This window comes from Nyctibius grandis, chromosome 9, assembly GCF_013368605.1.
Source record: "Nyctibius grandis isolate bNycGra1 chromosome 9, bNycGra1.pri, whole genome shotgun sequence".
Classification (NCBI taxonomy): Eukaryota; Metazoa; Chordata; class Aves; order Nyctibiiformes; family Nyctibiidae; genus Nyctibius; species Nyctibius grandis.
Genome location: NC_090666.1, coordinates 14,536,120 through 14,553,343, shown reverse-complemented (window position 1 = coordinate 14,553,343; position 17,224 = coordinate 14,536,120). Strand labels below are relative to the sequence as shown.

At 41.4% G+C, this 17,224-nt stretch overlaps 1 protein-coding gene across 3 annotated transcripts in view; it reads right to left on the bottom strand.

Moving 5' to 3' along the window:
* Positions 1–8,621: 8,621 nt before the first annotated feature.
* WIPF1 (WAS/WASL interacting protein family member 1) overlaps positions 8,622–17,224 on the bottom strand; it is a 58,338-nt gene continuing 49,735 nt past the window's right edge. For all 3 annotated transcript variants that reach the window (XM_068408208.1, XM_068408207.1, XM_068408209.1), the window contains 3 exons: positions 16,648–16,860; positions 14,854–14,967; positions 8,622–13,539 (listed from right to left, as the gene is read on the bottom strand). In XM_068408208.1, the coding sequence (XP_068264309.1) occupies positions 13,484–13,539; positions 14,854–14,967; positions 16,648–16,860 (383 nt within the window). In that variant the 3' untranslated portion in view covers positions 8,622–13,483. The remainder of the gene's footprint in view (positions 13,540–14,853; positions 14,968–16,647; positions 16,861–17,224) is intronic.

The following is a 17,224-nucleotide window of genomic DNA, read 5'->3' as shown; positions in this document are numbered from 1 at the left end:
GTGCAATTTCCATACAGCTGTGCACCTAGTTTTCAACAGCATGGAAAAATCTAAATATCTTACTAACACAGTAATTACAACAATGGGTGGAGAGACTAGCACTTCTTAGGTAATCTCCTTATATTCAATTACAGGAAAAATACTTACTCAATGCTCCTTGGTTATTGTCAACGAGCCAAATTTTATATGAAAATTGGAGTTATGCCTCCAGACAACATGGCCTTGTAGCTCTAGTACTGGAAGAAGCACTGTTTTCGTATTGCTCATTGCTTAACAAGTAAATGGACAATGCAATGAACAAGGCAGGGACCTGTGCTCAACCTCTGTTAAATTTTCTTAGCTGACTCCATCTGAAAATGCGTGTCTAACTTTGGTTATCTAAAAATGTAGTTCAGGATTCAGAAAGTTTGTTGGTTTCTAATGTCTGTTCTCTTGCAGTTGTGTGTAGGATGTTCAGGAATAACATGAAGTGCTTATCTGTATCTAGAGGTGTCTGATCACTTGCAATGTCTCACATGGTTACTGGAAAATAAACTATAGCTTACAATATACCTATGTTTGATGAGCAGCTAAGCAACAAGGGAAACCTAAGGAAAATTAATCTGTAGACAGGCAATAGGCCCTTGGATTTCTTCTCTGGAGGGGGGTGTCAAAGGCAAAGCCCTTAACAGTCCCATGAAAGAATTTCCCAAACTTTTGAGGCTTAAACACCATGAGAAATCCAGCATCTGTGTCCCTGTGAGCAATCTAACCCAGAGGCCGGGAGAACACCTAGCCTAGATGCTGTTACCCATAAGCTTGGAGCTCGTTAATGCAGAAATGATGAGGGATGCGCTGGATGTTTACATTCACTTCAATTACCTTGAAACACTTTTGTAAAACATCTTCCTTCTCAAGAAAGCTATTTATCTGCTCATCTACAATTTAACAGTAGTACCCCTCATTGTCTATGTTGGTTACAAGAACTTAATTAGTATTTTTGGTATAGCATCTTTTGTAAGACAATGTGTACGTTCAAGCCGATTTTGCAAAATCCATGTTTACTGTACTGTACTCACTTCCACTTTGCTCTGTGGCTGAGACAAGAGCATGTTACTGGTATGTCACAGAGCTGTAGGTGCAATTATAGTTTTCAGAATATTATATCTGCCAAAAGAAAACACATGAAGCTAATACAGTCAGCTTGCAGAAAGTCAAACTAAAACTTCAGCAATAATTATGTATGTTCAGGTCTGTTGAAATGGACTGCTCTTGTAAGTAAGCACAGCTAACATCATGCATGGTAAAATTCACCTCTCTAAAGCAAAAAGTAAAGAAAAAAGTTCAAATTAGATTGCACTGAATTCAGTAAAGTTCAGAATAGCCCCATATAATTTCAATACTGTGAAATTTTTTTCTGAAATTGCTTTCAGGGGAGAGAAAGCAATGTTGCAGAGACCTCCTAACTGTATAAATTCTATTATTTGTGCTAGGGTATCAACCTGTTACTTGGCTCAGCAAGAAGGTAAGTTTGCTAAGGTCAAATACAAGTACCCAAAGATGAGTTAACAAGTTAACCAGCCTGACTGGGGGAGGGAAGAGAAATATGCAAGAGTCACGCAAAGAAATCACTATTTTAATATAGCTGTTTCAAATGCTTTATCTGGAAAAATGATTATCAAGTTTTGTTCATTTGCCTCATATTACAGTTCGAGCTGTATCTACTGTATACAGACACTTAAAATATTTTTTTACACTTTCACATACCCAAACGACTAACAGTATGTAGTGAAATTAAGAACAGGGCATAAAAGTTACAGCTCTTTTTTGACTCAAGAAAACTCATTCATTCGACATAGGCAGCTTGTTACTTACATGTTCTCAGTGCTCTTACCCCGCAGTCACTGTAAGACTACTCAAATTCAGCCTGATTCCTTCAAAACAAAAAAAAAATATGGAAGAGTTATCAGTATTGTCTAGAAGTCAGTAAATGCTGCTTTGCTCAGGAAAACAACGTCCAAGCAAGCTGCACTGATTAAATAAGCTGTTTCTGATGTGTGATCTGCTGCACCTGTTGCTTATTCAGCAAGCAATTGATTAGTAAAGAAGCCCAAACAAACACCCCCCCTCACCCAAACAAATAAACCACAAAACCAATTTTGTAATCACAAATTAAAAGCTTTGAAAATATTTTCAGAATATGACCCAAATATCTGTAAACTCTCTCCACTTAGTAAGTTTCCATTTGTGATCACCTCATATCCCACTGTTTTTCAAGCCACTATTTATTATTTACATGAACACAGTTTAAACATTATCCAACAAATGTATTGATTGCAGTGTATTGTCTCCTTTGGCAGAAATCCAGTAGTTTTTTCTTCATTTATTTCTTCTTCATTTCACCACTGCTATAGCATTCAGTCCTTTCTGTCACTGTCACAGGAGCGTATTAATATACCCTCTTCTTCCTGAATTCGTCTGCATAAAGCTACCGTACCTATACTTTTTTCATAGTTCTCTCTCTGTAACCTACAAATTCTTCCTTGACATTGTTTCTTCTTCATACCTTTTCCTGATTACGTTCAGCAATTCAGCAGTTCATTTAAATTCGTGGCCAATATTTTAATCTCATATGGATTGCCACACCAATTGTGTTTTCTGTTTGTTTGACTCACAATACAAAGGAATTTCTTTCTTCTGGTGAATATTTGAGTAAATATTGGTTTTAAGACTGAAAAATTGTCAGAGTGACTTTCTTACAACTATCTGTTACTTCCACTTGACATTTTCAATAAAAAAGGTATTTTTGCTTTAATTCTTACCTTCTTCTCCAGCTGCAGTTAAACTTTATTTGTTAAAGACTTTATTTGTTTAGGTCTAATAGCACACTGCTTTCAGTTGAACTGAAGCAGAGTGGAGTCAGATATGTTATTCTGTTGCATCATTTTTATGCCAGTGCTGGAATTTTACTTGCCTAAGAGTTGTGTAACTGCAGGGAGGATTAGGCCATATGCGTCTGGAGTGAACATGCTGTTTTCGCAACAGTGAAAGCTGGAGAGGGACTTTTTAGAAGAGCATGCAGTGATAGTATGAGGGGTAACGGTTTTAAACTGAAAGAGGGTAGATTTAGGTTAGATATTAGGAAGAAATTCTTTACTGTGAGGGTGGTGAGACCCTGGAACAGGTTGCCCAGAGAAGCTGTGGGTGCCCCCTCCCTGGCGGTGTTTAAGGCCAGGTTGGATGGGGCTTTGAGCAACCTGGTCTAGCGGAAGGTGTCCCTGCCCATGGCAGGGGGGGTTGGAACTAGATGATCTTTAGGGTCCCTCCCAACCCAAACCGTCCTGGGACTGTACGAAGCAGCGTGTAGTGTTCCCAAAACGATGCCCTACACCTACACACGGCCACGTGCTCATAGCCAAAGCCATACAGCCGGCTGTTAAATACTGGGACCACGGCTTAGGAATTGCGCATCACACGAGCGATGACCCAGCAGTGAAACATTTCTGATTGACGTCATCCCCCCGGCCTGACGTCGGCACTGACGCCGCGGACACCCGCCGGGCCGGGCGGCGCGCCACGAGGCGCAGCAGCCCAAAGCGCCACCTAGCGCCCGCCTGGGCACACACCGCCCCCGCTGTCCCCGCCGGGCAGCGGCCGCCCCGTGACGGCCCAGCGGCTCCCCGGGAGCCGGGGAGTCACGGCCGAGGGGGAAGAGGAAGGGGCGCTTACTGGGGAAGGCGGCTCCAGCCCGCGGAGCTCCCCTGCGAGCTGCCACGGGGGTGACCAGGGTGGTGCGGGAACGAGCTCCTGAACCGAGTCAGCGCGGTCGGCCCTGCGCCCACCCGCCGCGGGGCCGGGGCCTTCGCCCCGCTGAAGGCAGCGAGCGAGGCCCCGCCGTCAGGGGAGCCCTCATCTGCTGGGGAAACCAGAGCCTTTCGTAAAAATACATAATTTTCTATGTTAAAATGGGGGGCGGGGGGGAGAAAAGCTGGTTAAAAAAAAATAAACGAAGAGAGCTCTAGAAATCAGTGTTTACAATAAAATTCCCTGGCGATGCTTACAGGGAAGGTCCTTGCTGTTAACTGGCTAACACGCTCTTCCATAACGCATCGAGCCCCTGCTTGCCTCGGATGCAGAGTTTAGATAACTTCCAGGACACAGAGCCGCTCTTGTGTCAGAGGCAGAGTATTTGTCAGCACAAGGAGAAACTCCTCGGGTGGAGGTGCATCATGCCTATTCCCACCCGCTTAGTTCAAAACACACACGGCCATACACGGGTTCTCATTTTCTGATGCATGCTTGTACTTGGACTTACATTAGAAATGTTTGCAGCTAAAAACATGGATTTACAGTTTCCCCCCGCCCTGCTACAAAAGTGGCCAGTATGCATATGGGAGGGAGGAATGAAGGTCCTGGCATAGACAGCATGTGGTAATTCTTTTAAAGCACACAGCAAGATTTTTGGTTTTAAATCAGCAATAATCTGAAGCAAACACACCCACCCCACAGCTGACAGGCGTTTGGATGAGGGCACAGCAGCAGCAGTCCTGCAGGCACAGCTAAGGAGAACAAACTATGTATTTAGAGGAAACAAACAGGATATCTGTATGTTTTTCAAACAAAGGTTCCCAGCTTTCATAAGTAACCTAAGCTCCTGGCCAAATAGCAGAAGTGAAAGTTTCTATTTTAAATAGGGAGGAAAAAAAAACCCAAACCCCTCAACAGAGGGATTTGAGCAGTCTGCAGCAAGGGCTGGCATTCAGGCAGCACAGAGAGTATTAACGGGCTCTGCAGTCTCTGACAAACAGCGCAATGGACATTATTTATGAGGGATTCTAGTTCCAATATCAACATACGTATGACAGAGGCTGGGTTTTAAGCCTAGACTTTCACCCATAGCCTTTACCTTGCTCTCTTCACAAGTGCTCTGAGCACTCCAGCCACCTTTTGCTCTCACGGCTTTGGACTGCTCAGACTTCAGCCGCATGGGCTCTGCTGCTCCACGGGGCATGCGAGGGCTCACCAGCAACTCTGAATTTACTAAAATTTCTGCTAGAATGGAGGACAGGAAAGACTCATTTTCACAGTCCTGTATATGTGAGTACTCACTTCGAGTTGAGTAGGATGTGAGATAAAGAACTGCCTCAACACCTGTCTTTGCATGAACACAAAAACTTTTTCAGAAGGGAACTGGTTATGCGCCTTACCATGTACAGTGTTCCCACAAGCTTGGAGCGGAACAATTTTGCACACAGGTAAATGCAAAAGGTAGCGAAAGTGGTCCCCTTTGGGAAGGGAATGGTTTTGAAAAGGGAGTTGCACAGTGACAATACCCTGCCCCGGCTGCAGGGAGGGATCAGTGGTTCCTGTTGTGGTGAGAGGAAGGATGAACAGCAACCAACAGTCCCTCTGTCCTCAGCCCCTTTGCCTTCCTTTACCTTAGAGGTGCTTAGGCAGGGATTTCTGCCATATTCTAGCAAAAATTAAATAAGAACAGTCCTACATTCAAAATGAGAAGGGTATTTACGTAGGCTAAACCCCAGCATTCTTGAAGAAATAACTTTTATTTGAGGAAGAAAAAAAGAATGGCGAAAACAGAGAGGAAAAATTATGAAAATTAGAAGTGCCCTATCGCAGTGGAGTAGAAAGCTTGGCAATATCCTATAGACAGCATTCATGATAGATTTCAATTTCATATTTGGAATGTAGCTTCTCCAGAAGTCATGTATCTTAAGCCATAAATATGTGTTTTAAGATTGAAGAAGTGATTATCTGAACTCATGTTTTTGTTCAGTAGACAGATTGATGTTGGACACAGGTAGTGTTAGCAGCAGCCACCCAATTTATTCTCTGTGTTTTAATCAAAGTATTTCTGTGTCAGTCAGCCTTTCCTCAGGATTATTTCTGTACCTGGACTGCTGTTGAAATTGTTACATTGGTTAAGAGCCTGATTGCCAATGCAGGAAATAACAAAAGTGTGCAGGATCGTTACTGTTTCAAATGACTGTGTTCTACCTAGTTCTGTTGAAACGAAGATCCCTAGGTATCAAAATTTTAATATTTAACTATCTGTTTCCATCAGCTATGAAAGAAGAGAATAAACCAGTAGCTTTTTTTTAACAGTTGAAAAATCCAGATGGATTTTTCCATCCATTACGGAAGGAAGCCATTACACAGTCTTTCCCAGAGAGTTTTGACCATTGAAACTGAAAGTTTAACACAATGGAGACATTTTCTTTTCCATTGAGATGCCACCCTACAGCCTTCGGGGGCTGTAAGATAGATAGCAAGCAGTTTTGCTTTGTTTTGGCAGGTGATAGCAGAGCTGCTTACCATGGGTCTGATACATAAGAAGAGTGCACTTACACTGCCAGGATGCAAATGACTGGACTAATGAATGTTGTATTAGGAGATTTCCTAGGCACAAGAAGGGCAATGGGAGGGAGACATCAGATAAACTTCTTCTGATACTTATGGCAGCATTAATAAATTCTTAGAGGAATGCTTTCGGGAGTTACAGAAAGACAAGTTATTATTGATGAAGTCAAGTACCAAAGAACTGCTACTGCTACAATGTGAAACAATCATTCTGCTCAGAGGTGTCTTTGTAAGACCTGTACCTTAGTCAGTGGACATAATCCCTGTGTTCAGAGGCTATTACTAGCTCATATTAGTAACAGAAATTAATTGTATAGCTTTTTATTCCCAGTGCTGCTGCAATAGCTACAGTGTGGAGACAAAGTGCCATCTTATTTACTTTTATGCTTCACCAAAGTTTTCGATTAGCAGTCTGTATTTGTGTAAACACACGTAGACCAAGCAGCACAGATACCCCAGAGGCATAACAACCAGCAGGGTACAGAAAAGATTACCAAAGCTCTCACGTGCTCTGCAAAATTTTTATTGTGGTGTATTTGAAAGAGGGGTGGAGCCCAGACACCGCTCTGTTTGTAGACAGAAGTTCATGTGTATGGGGAGAAACATTTTTGCTTAGGAAACAAATACTTACTTGATGTTAAAGCTGGCGTGCCACTGTATGCACCAGACCTTTGCAACTTGGAAGAGTAAGTCTGAACTTTTTAGGAGGATTGCAGAGTCCTATTCAACAAGCAAAAAGAATGAGCTCTTTTAAAAGTGTAAACCACGCAAGTTCATTATGTATACAATGCAATGTATAGGACCTCTAAGAGTGTAGCAGAAAATGAAACTTGGAATCAAGCTTATGTCATGTTACATATTTGGGTAATTTTCAGAGAATCATGAAGGCAGCAGAAACAGCTGCTAAGATTTGGTCATTATACTTGTCATTAGTCAGAGAAATACAAATCCTGAAGGCTCTTGTTCTATTTCGTTAGTTAACCTAAATAACACATTCATTGTTGTACAGGGACATATGGGCCAATATTTAGCCCCCAAATTGATAACTGGCCAGGACCAATTTACTATTTTCAACAGGAAATGGAGTCAGGCTAGGTGAGAGGGCAGAAGGGAGCAGCCTGTGCATACAAGGCAGGAAGGTCATTGGAAATTGTTGAACCATGATCAAAGGGGTTGGAGATTTGTGTGTGTGCTGCGTGCAACACGTGAGCCTCCCTGCAACTGCAGGGAGCAGCCAGAACTGTTTTACAGTGTAGTCTGTGCGTTTATTTTAAAGCAACGGCTTTTTTTGAGTTAAATGGAGGAAGGACTATGTTGTGGTTATGACTACATAGTCATAGCATGCTCAGTTCAGTTCCCCCTTCCCAAAGTCAAGCAAGTAATTTAATTTCTTGAAAACCAGAAAGAACCACGTTTCCTTTGGTTAAATGTGAGAGGCAGTACCAGCTGATCATTAGATTCATACCTCCGAGCCCTGGTTCAAGGCTACAGCCACCAAGATCTGCAAACAAAGGTCTCTCAGCCTGCTGAGCCAGCTCCTTTACAGCTCGCAAACTCCCAGCCTCCACCCTCCGTCATGGCTCTTTTAATACAGCCTAAGCCCTGGGGCTGGTGGGCTTCTAGATTATACCTGAGCCATGGGTGTCTGTGGCCTTTTAAGAAAGGCGAGGTCTCTGTCCCAGTCAGTCTGTAAAATGAAAGTTATCCACAAGCAGTCCCCATGGACATCAAAGGATTCACCATCTGCGCAAGAGTAAACCTGCTGCTTAAGTCTTTGAAAGAGAGACGAGTTATAGCATAGAGCTTTTTAGCTCAGGGTTTTAAATGACCTTTCTAATTTCTGTGGAGAAGCTGAAAGTGCAGCCTGAATTTGAGCCTCCTTTGGATCTCCCCATGGCAAGTGCCTAGCTTGCACTGCCAAGAGCCAGTGCCCACAGCTCACACAATAGCCATCTGCAAGTAGAGCGTCACTAACCACAGATTTTCAATCATTCTTTATCCTAAATCAAACTCATTATTTCTCCTTATCTGCAGGTGTCTAATCTTCACTGTACAGAGGCCCAAAGTCCTCTCTGAGCATTACTGCTGTGCTGCTGTGCAACGGTAGGCAGAAGGGGAGGAGAACAACCCGCCCCAGCTCCAGCCAGGCTCACTGGTACACTCCTGCTAAAGCCGACGGGTGTTTGTCACGGACGCAACCGTGGTTGTTCCCAATGTAACATTCTGCACCACCAATTAAATAAAAGTAAAATTTATTTGGCATAGAAAAGAAAAATAAGAACAAAATCACATACAAAATAGATGTTAAGCAGAAAAATATTCACAGAACTAGATTAATATTTTATAAAAAGTTCAAACTTTAAGCATCTGATAAAAACATGTTACTTTCTACTCAGCCTGTTTTAAGTTATGTTTATCTCTCTCATAGTCTTGTGGGGCTTTGGAAGTCCAAATTTAGGTCTTCCTTTGCATGCATTAGTTTACACTAAAGAACATTTATCACATACAAACTGTACTTCAAAAAGGCAACATACTGAAGGGTTACTCCCTTTTTTAAGACACGCGGTTTCCATTTTTTCTTTCAGTCTGCATACCTACCTGCCGCATACTCACTCACTGAGAACATATATGTGTGCCCTGCTTCTGCTGAGTAACTCCAACGCTCCCCTTTTGGCCAGCGCTCCAGGTTTACACTTTAACTGAACGGTCCAGACACTTCCACCTTACAGGCTGAAAGATCCCCGTCTTCTCCTAACGTACATGAAGAACCATTCCATGAACTAGCTACACTTACTGTGTTATCAGATACCTTAGGTAATATTCTCCTTATTTTCTGGTGAATACTGTTTGAAAGATTAAAGTTCATACAATACATGTTACACAGAGTCAATGTACCGCCGTAACAGGTTGTTCGCACCTGGCTGTGAGGCAACGGCGTTCACACTATTGCGATGTGGTATTACGTACACGCGCGTTTTATATCTTGATTTGTACTCTAGTACTGATAGCAACATTCAGCCGATTGATTGGTTTGTACTTCCTTGAGCACTCCTCTTCCTTTCCAGCACCCTGTGGCTGACAGGCCCTCTCTAGGTCTCTTGACATTTGACATTCTGCTTCAGATAGTCCCAGTTTGATCATTCAACTCCATTTTTTGCTTCCAAGGCAAAAAGTACCCTTTCTCTTTGCATACTTCTGCACAGAAAATTGTTGTGTTACAATATATGTGAGGCACGATAGCAGTTTAGTTCCCTCATCCTCTGCTCCAACAGAGACCTACTTCTACAAGTCACATGTAAACAGTTGTTGCTGCAAGAAGCAGCTACCATCCAGTTTTTAAAGTGACAATTTAAGGAACTTATTTAATAGTTCAGTTTTGCAGAAAAAAAAAAAATCGTTCTTATGATTCTCTTAGCGTTGGGAAATGCTGGCTTCTAAACAAGAACTTTGCGACCTTATTTAAGAAGTAGTTCATTTACAGAAATAAATGCTTCCTGAATCACAAGCTGTGTTTCCTTTAACAATTCTGAACGTTAATCACTGTGATCTCTTCTCCCAATGGCTGGTGCAGAAAGTCATAACAGACATAACACGTGCTTTTCTTCCAGAAATACTGAGCAGAAATTATTGCCACATGGTACAAAAGTTATTCCCATTTTATTTACTGACTTGAATTAAACAAAAATGAACATCCGTGGCTGGTGTCACGCAATGCGAGTCTTAGTGATGACATAAAAAGATAGTTTGAGGTGTGAAGGTTTATAATACAATGCCATTGAAACAAACCCACTAAATATTATAATGCAAGCAGTGAATCAAATTTAGTCCTCTAATAACCTGTGCAACCACGCTGAAGTCAGCGGGGCTGTATGGACAGCAGCGTGAGACACTGGTTTGCGGAAAGGGTTAAATTTTCAGAGCACTACCAACAATTGATTGTGAGGTTAACCAGTGCCCACCTACATCTCACCTAAAGACTGATCCAATAATCTCTCTGTACACTGAGCTCAATCTGAAGTTAACAGATCGAGCACAGCAGGACTTGGCTCAAACGCTGTATAACGCTACTGTCGGCACTATTTACACTAGGACTTGGAAGAGCAACGCCTACTGATTTTTCTAGTGACACATAGAAAAGTTGACTAAAAAAGTCATAAGGCACCACTGATTCAATATGTTTTGCATTCTTCTTTTTTAACACTTCATAGTGAAATAAATACTTTAATACTGATCATATTGTAATTAGCTACTGATATACGAAGCAATATATTGAATAATAAAACGCTGCATTGTTCTGGAATATATCTAGTGACTTCTATAGCAAAAGATATAAATAGTAAAGTTGTCGTTAGGTGAAAAAATACTTCTTTCTGCATTGTTAAGCTATTTTACACATAAGCCAAACATCCATTCTGGAGAGGTTTCTATAGTACAAAGAAGTGCTAAAACCCAAGCAGCTCAGTTTTCTTGGGTTGTTGACTGAGGGCCTTTTACACAGCACATTTTAAAGTGAAATTGAAGCCGGTTTGCCAAGTCTTTGGTAGTGGTCCAGAATTTCTGGTCAGAAAAACCTTGTTCAAAAGATCAAATATAGGATATTTCGAATGATGCTGAGAGTTGGCAGAACAATGTGCAGCATGAGAGTTGGCAGAACAATGTGCAGCATTTTCATTGACTTACTCAAAGTGAAACAGTCACGCTGGAAGCAGGTAAGTTACAGAAAAGGTATAGTTTCTGGAGGTTTTTTTTGTTTTTGGCTGCATAGCTATTTGGATATTAATAAGGATTTGGCAGGTCAAGGTACTGAAAATATTGTATTCTTAAATTCAACATGTTGTTACTTAGAAAGTTTTAAGTGCTTCGGTTTAATAACATGAATATAATAATTTATCCTTTAAGTTACTATCCTAAAAATCTTATTTGGAGTTCTATTCACATAATAATATCCCAAAGAGACAGGCACTTTGTATAGTGCATATGTTTAAGTGACATCGATAAGATACATATACAAATTATTGCGCTAGGTTTGATCCCAAGGTGCACCTGTCACATAGAGGTCCCACTAATATCTGTTTAAGAAACTCTTACAGCCACGATCCTGCAATTAGATGTAGATACATCCCTGCGCCTGCGCATTTAATTGCGGGTTCAAGACCATAAATAGTAACTCAAAATAGGTCATTAGATATAAAAATGTAAAAAACAGGTACATAATCAAATGCTATCACAGCTAAACAGATTTTGTAAACAAACACTGAAAAGGCCAAATTAAATTTGATCTGGCCAAATCCAACTCTCTCTCATCTCCTTTGCAGTGACTGCCCAGGCTGTCGGGCAGAAAGGGGACCTGCCCCTCCACACTCACTGACGGAGCAAAAAGCCCTACAGAGAAACTCTTCAGTGGGGTCCAGACTCTCTTCAGCTAAATTCCCTGGATTCTCAAGGCCTGACCTCATTCTAGCCACAGAGCATACTTAACATCATGTCTCCCATGCTAGAGAAACATTTTCTTAACCTACATGACTATTTTTTCTATTTTTTTTGAGCAACACCCTGTGAAGCATGGCTGCTGATACAGGCTTGGCAGGGATCCCAAGGAGTACGTTGAAGAAACAAAAACTGTTGAGGAGACAGAGGAGAAATTTTTCAGAGCTAACCTTCAGAAGCCAATTAACACAGAGCTATCATTCAGCAATATTTCAAATCCAGAATTATAACCTTCCTCTAATTTCCACAGGCATTTTATATGTGTTTAGATCCATTTGTAAAATGCACTCACACAATGAACTCTTTTCTCATATACAAAATTCAAAAGCCATTAAACATATTAACCAATTGTCACAATGTTAGAATACTTTACTCTCTCTTCTGTTAATGTAAGCCTTGCAGCTCTCTGCAGAGACTCCTTTCAGCAAAGGCCGAAAGGACAGGCTTCATGGTAAACTCGAAAGGCCAAACCTTCCCCTTTCTCTTGAATCAGCGCAGACAGCAAATTCTGGAGCTGACACTCCCCACTTGAACACACAAACCCCAGACAACCTTCACTACATCAAAGGGCTTTCACTTATGCACATTTTTGACCTCAGCTGCTCTACTGCAACGCAAGTCAAACACACTCTCTCTGAGACTTGTGTCTTAAGCCCCAGGAAGCTTTTTGAGTCAAACCCCATCATTTAATTGTACCAAATAAACAACTGGAAAGCAGTCTGTGGAGCACTGGTGTTAGCAATGCTTTACAGAAAGAGCCCGCAACTACAGTAATGGCTGCATTTGCACCAAAGACTACTTTCTGAGGAGTCTTCGCAAGTAGTCTCAGTTAGAGGGCATTACAATAATCCAGGACATGGATGCCTGTGGGCTGGCCTGCATCACAGTAGGAAATAATTAGGTGACTATAAGCACAACGCTATTAAAAAACAAGGGAAGAGAGATTAAAAAAAAAGACATTTTTATGCTGCCGAATTCTTCACTTGTGCTTTTCTTTGGAAGATTCTCTGCAGATAAAAACAAGGCCAGACACACTCCATCCTCGGGGCAGGATGTTCTATCTATTGCTTAAAGTAAGATTTGCTTGGCTAAGCAGAAGTGAAAAGGTTTAGGATGAATTCTTGGTCACCATGTAGTAGGTCTATGGCTTGCAGAAGCAGATGGGCCAAGTTAGGCATGCAAAGAAGGATCCAGGGCACTTTTGGCTACACGTTTTTCCCCAGCAACTGTTTTTTAAACAGAAAACAGATTTTACTTAATCATTCAAATCATACAGCCACTGTACCCAAAGTGAATGAAAAAGCTTTGTTCCAGCTCTCATTAAATTCAAAGCCAGACCTCCTGTGGAGCTCTCAAGGGGACAGGGCTGGACATGGTAAGCATGATGCACGTATGTTGTGTATAGTCCACAAGATGCCTTTCATGACAGCCCACAGTATAAGCAAATAAAATTTATAGCTTTGAGCAACTATAGTTCATAAGCTGCATCTATTACTTCTGTAATAGAGCCTGAAGTTTCTCCAGCTGACAAGCCAAAAGTGGAAATAAAGCAAAACAACTTTCCAATGATGTGGACAGGAGAGCTGACTTGAAGGAAACTTGAAAACAGACGTTGCCCAAAGATGGGCCATAACCCATTTCACCTTGGTATAGGTGGAAGCGGGGGGGCACCTCTTTCTTTTCGGCCAGAGCCACCTAAAAGAGAAAGAAAGTTTTTTGTGTTACTCCTCCTGGTTTCTTTTAATGTGGGAGTTTACATCCAAGCCATTAATTCAGTAACTGGTGAAGATCTACTCATTTTCTTGCCTAGCCATTTTGTAGAGTTTCTGGTGAGTTTATGAAACAACATCAGACCTTCAAACAGTGTAAAAGACAGTTTTTAACTAATGCTATCCCCAAATGTCTTGTATATGTATTTTAGTCCTTTGGCCCCTTCTCAAAACAGACTGATAGCTCTTGTTATCCTGACTATTTTATGCACACACATACTTTCTCAGTGCTACTTGCAACACATGCAAATGTCAATGAAAGTGGCAAGCTCTAAATACAGTAACATTTCAAAGCTGTTTCAAAAAATGAAACATTTATTTTTTTCCTGTATGAAGATTTTCTTGCAAACTCATGAAAGGAAACATAAAAAATGCATGTATTACTTCGTCTGTCTTCGTCGAGTAATACAAATGAGATGAAAGCTAACAGGGCAAAGTGAAGGGTCAGAGACTAACAGGAATTTCTGCTTCAAACCAAAACCTCATCATTTGGAAACAGAAGAGCGGGAGAAACATCTGAGTGTACAGATGATTACAGGATAACTATGAGCCACCGATGTCACCAGTTGTGAAAGAAGTGAATTGATCCTTGGGTGTATCAGGCAAAATACCACGAATGACGATAGGAAACATTTATGCTGCTGTAGAAGATGTGGTTGAGATCTGAACTGGAACAGCATGTAACACTGATTGGAAGAGACAAAATCAAACCGAAATGTATACAGAAGCAACCCTGATGATCAGAGAACATAGCTTAGAAGCACAGTGTCCTACATCCTGATTTAATCAGCTCTGCAAAACAAAACCTGAGAGAAGGATATGACTGTTGTCTTAAAAAACATTAGGGGTTTAACACACCAAGGAGTGAGGATAACTAAACTCAAGGATGATGCTGGCACAAGAATGAATGAGTTATGCATGAATTTAGATGGGAAGTGAGGAGGAAGTCCTAGGGGATTTTACAGTTTTGGCTGCCTGTAGCAGAAGGGGGCTGACTATAATGGCAGAAGTGGTCTCTTACAATCCGTGTTCCGACTAAAAAACCAAACAATTTTCCCCTCAAATACAAGTTTAAGAGTGCTTATGCCTGCAAACCTGCATTAACTTTTTCTGTGTGGTGGAAGTGACCAGGCTGTTAGTCTGAGAAGTTTTGAAACCTCAGCATCCAGTCCCTTCCCCATCTACATTGTTTTCAGGATGATACGCTGAAATTCCAACAGCAGAGGTGGAACAAACTTACCTCTACTTTCACTTCTTGCTAGTTTACTGGGATAACTTCTGTTTGCAGGTACATATGGCTCTGGAGGTGGCAAATCAGATATAGGATGAAAAGAAAATCTGCTTTCCCATTCATCTGAAAAAAATCCCACACAATTTACTCATTAGTTTTGTGACACAGCTACAGGAAGGTCAATTGATATTAACCTCATATTTAATACGTTATATTGCAAAATGCTTACGTAGCTGAGTACTGAACCAGCATCCTATTGGGAAATCACGGAACAAGATGCTTTAAGTTAGTATGAGAATGAAAACTCTTATTACCTTTAACTGATCACTTGGCCAATTGAACGCAAACTCACATATCAGGAAAATTGCCATAATTCCACTGAAATAAATTCTACATGTTCCCTTCCATGTAGAATAGATCTGATTTTTTATACACACACGTATATATACATATATATGTTACTGGAAATGCATAGTGTCTCCTACTTCAGAACAGTATTGTGTTCCTGGGTATAGAATTTTCTGATATTCATGCTTTGTTGATATACAGAGCTCAAAAGCATCATTAAAAGCACAATGACTTGTAAGCGGTGCTTTTTCTTTCTTAATTTTTAAACAGGAAAAAGAAAATTTAGGGCCATTACAATAAAATTTATGACAGAGAAACTTGCATGTAACTAGTGTCAAACATGGGAAAATACACCAGTTGAAACTATAGGGCCCCTATTGATGTACTTAGTAAGTGTACAGGAGTCTAAAGAAAAAAGAAAGTTGATCAGTTTTCTTCACTGAAATAATTGGAAAAGCACGTTTACATAGCCCTGTTCTGTACTTGAATTTGGAGGCCCAGGGAAGAAAGTATGGGCTATCTCAAACTTTGCCATTTCTCCACTTGGTTGCCTCAGGACTTTGCAACCATAACTTTCTTGCAATACTGTTATATTTTATTGCATAATGTAATGAACAGCTGAGCAAGTTTTGCCCAGCAGTTGTACATGTGCTTATTTCCTGGGATCCAGTTTTTCTATGTTTACTCCCAATGGCTGCAATCAGAAACCAGTGTGTAAAGGAGCTGCAGGCTCAGAACCCTGCAAATGACTTGTGTAAGAAAAAAATGTGTTTGTGACCCACCTGCCTTATCTGATGTGTGAAGATGCTTCAAAAGTGTTACAGTTTTATTTTCTGCTTGCTTTTCTAACCTTATAAACGTCAGAAATACCAGTTTTGGCCTCCCATAATTAGCTGAAAGATTTATCTATCCTTTGCAAATAGAAAACAATTAAAAAGAAAAGCGTGATGAATCCTTAAAACACAGCAATCTTGGACCTCACCTTTCCAATAAATACTAGCAAAAAGAGAGATACTTGACATTTTCAGCAGTGTTCTGACGATCTCTTCCCTCATCTGTTTTTCAGCTTTTGAGTCATCATCTAACTTGTTCTGACTTCCAAAGAGTCTTAGTGTAGCTACGGTTTGAATTAGAGTCAGAACAATCCCCTTAGGCCTTATTTCTGTATTGCAGCAAAGCAAAGCACAGTGAATATGTTTCTTTTTTTCAGGCTATTTTTCAAAGGGTTATTTTGGAGAATGTAATGACAACTTTGCAGTTCTGCTCTACATATGGCAGATTTACTCTATTCTTACTTGTCAGGGTTAATTGAGATCCAAATAACACCTTTGTTGATCAGAAATAATAGGTCTGCACTAGAAACAAAGCCTCTAGCCCAACTCCTTTTTACCATATTAAGGCCAAAAGCCACTACAAGGTCTCTATCAAAGGCAAACAACTGGGAGGATGGCTTACCATCTCCTGGATCCTGGAAGCCGTTTCTGACAGCTGATGAAGGTGGCGGTGGTGGTGGCGGTGCTGCCGAGCCTGGCCGGTCAGGGGGAAGTGGCGGTCGTGGTCCACCTCTCTGGTTGTCCAGCCCTGCCCGGGAGGGCAGCTGAGGAGTAGCGGGCAAAGCCCTTGAAGTGCTTCCATTCCTGCTTATGGGAGGAGGTGGTGGGAGGGGGCCTGGAGCAAGACAAGAGGCAAGCACACAAACACTGTTTGCACCATGGGTTATTCGGCTGGTGGTAAGCTGCTGCCTGCGGCCCATGGCCTCCTCCTAACAAACCGGAGAGGGTGTGCTGGCTTGGGACTCTTGGCTCCGAGGGGGAATCACCCTCAACACTCACTTCCCTGCTCTCCAGGGCTCTCTAGAGGGTTAGTGCTGATTTGAAGAGTAGAGATCAGGGAAGCAGGGTATATCTAAGCATAAATACACCTCAGTGCCCATATTCCCATGTCCCTCAGCCACAGAAGCCTCTGTAGAGGTGCTGGTCCTTGAAGCCACTTTTAAACCACTCTATATTAAACTGGCCCCAACGAGCAGAAG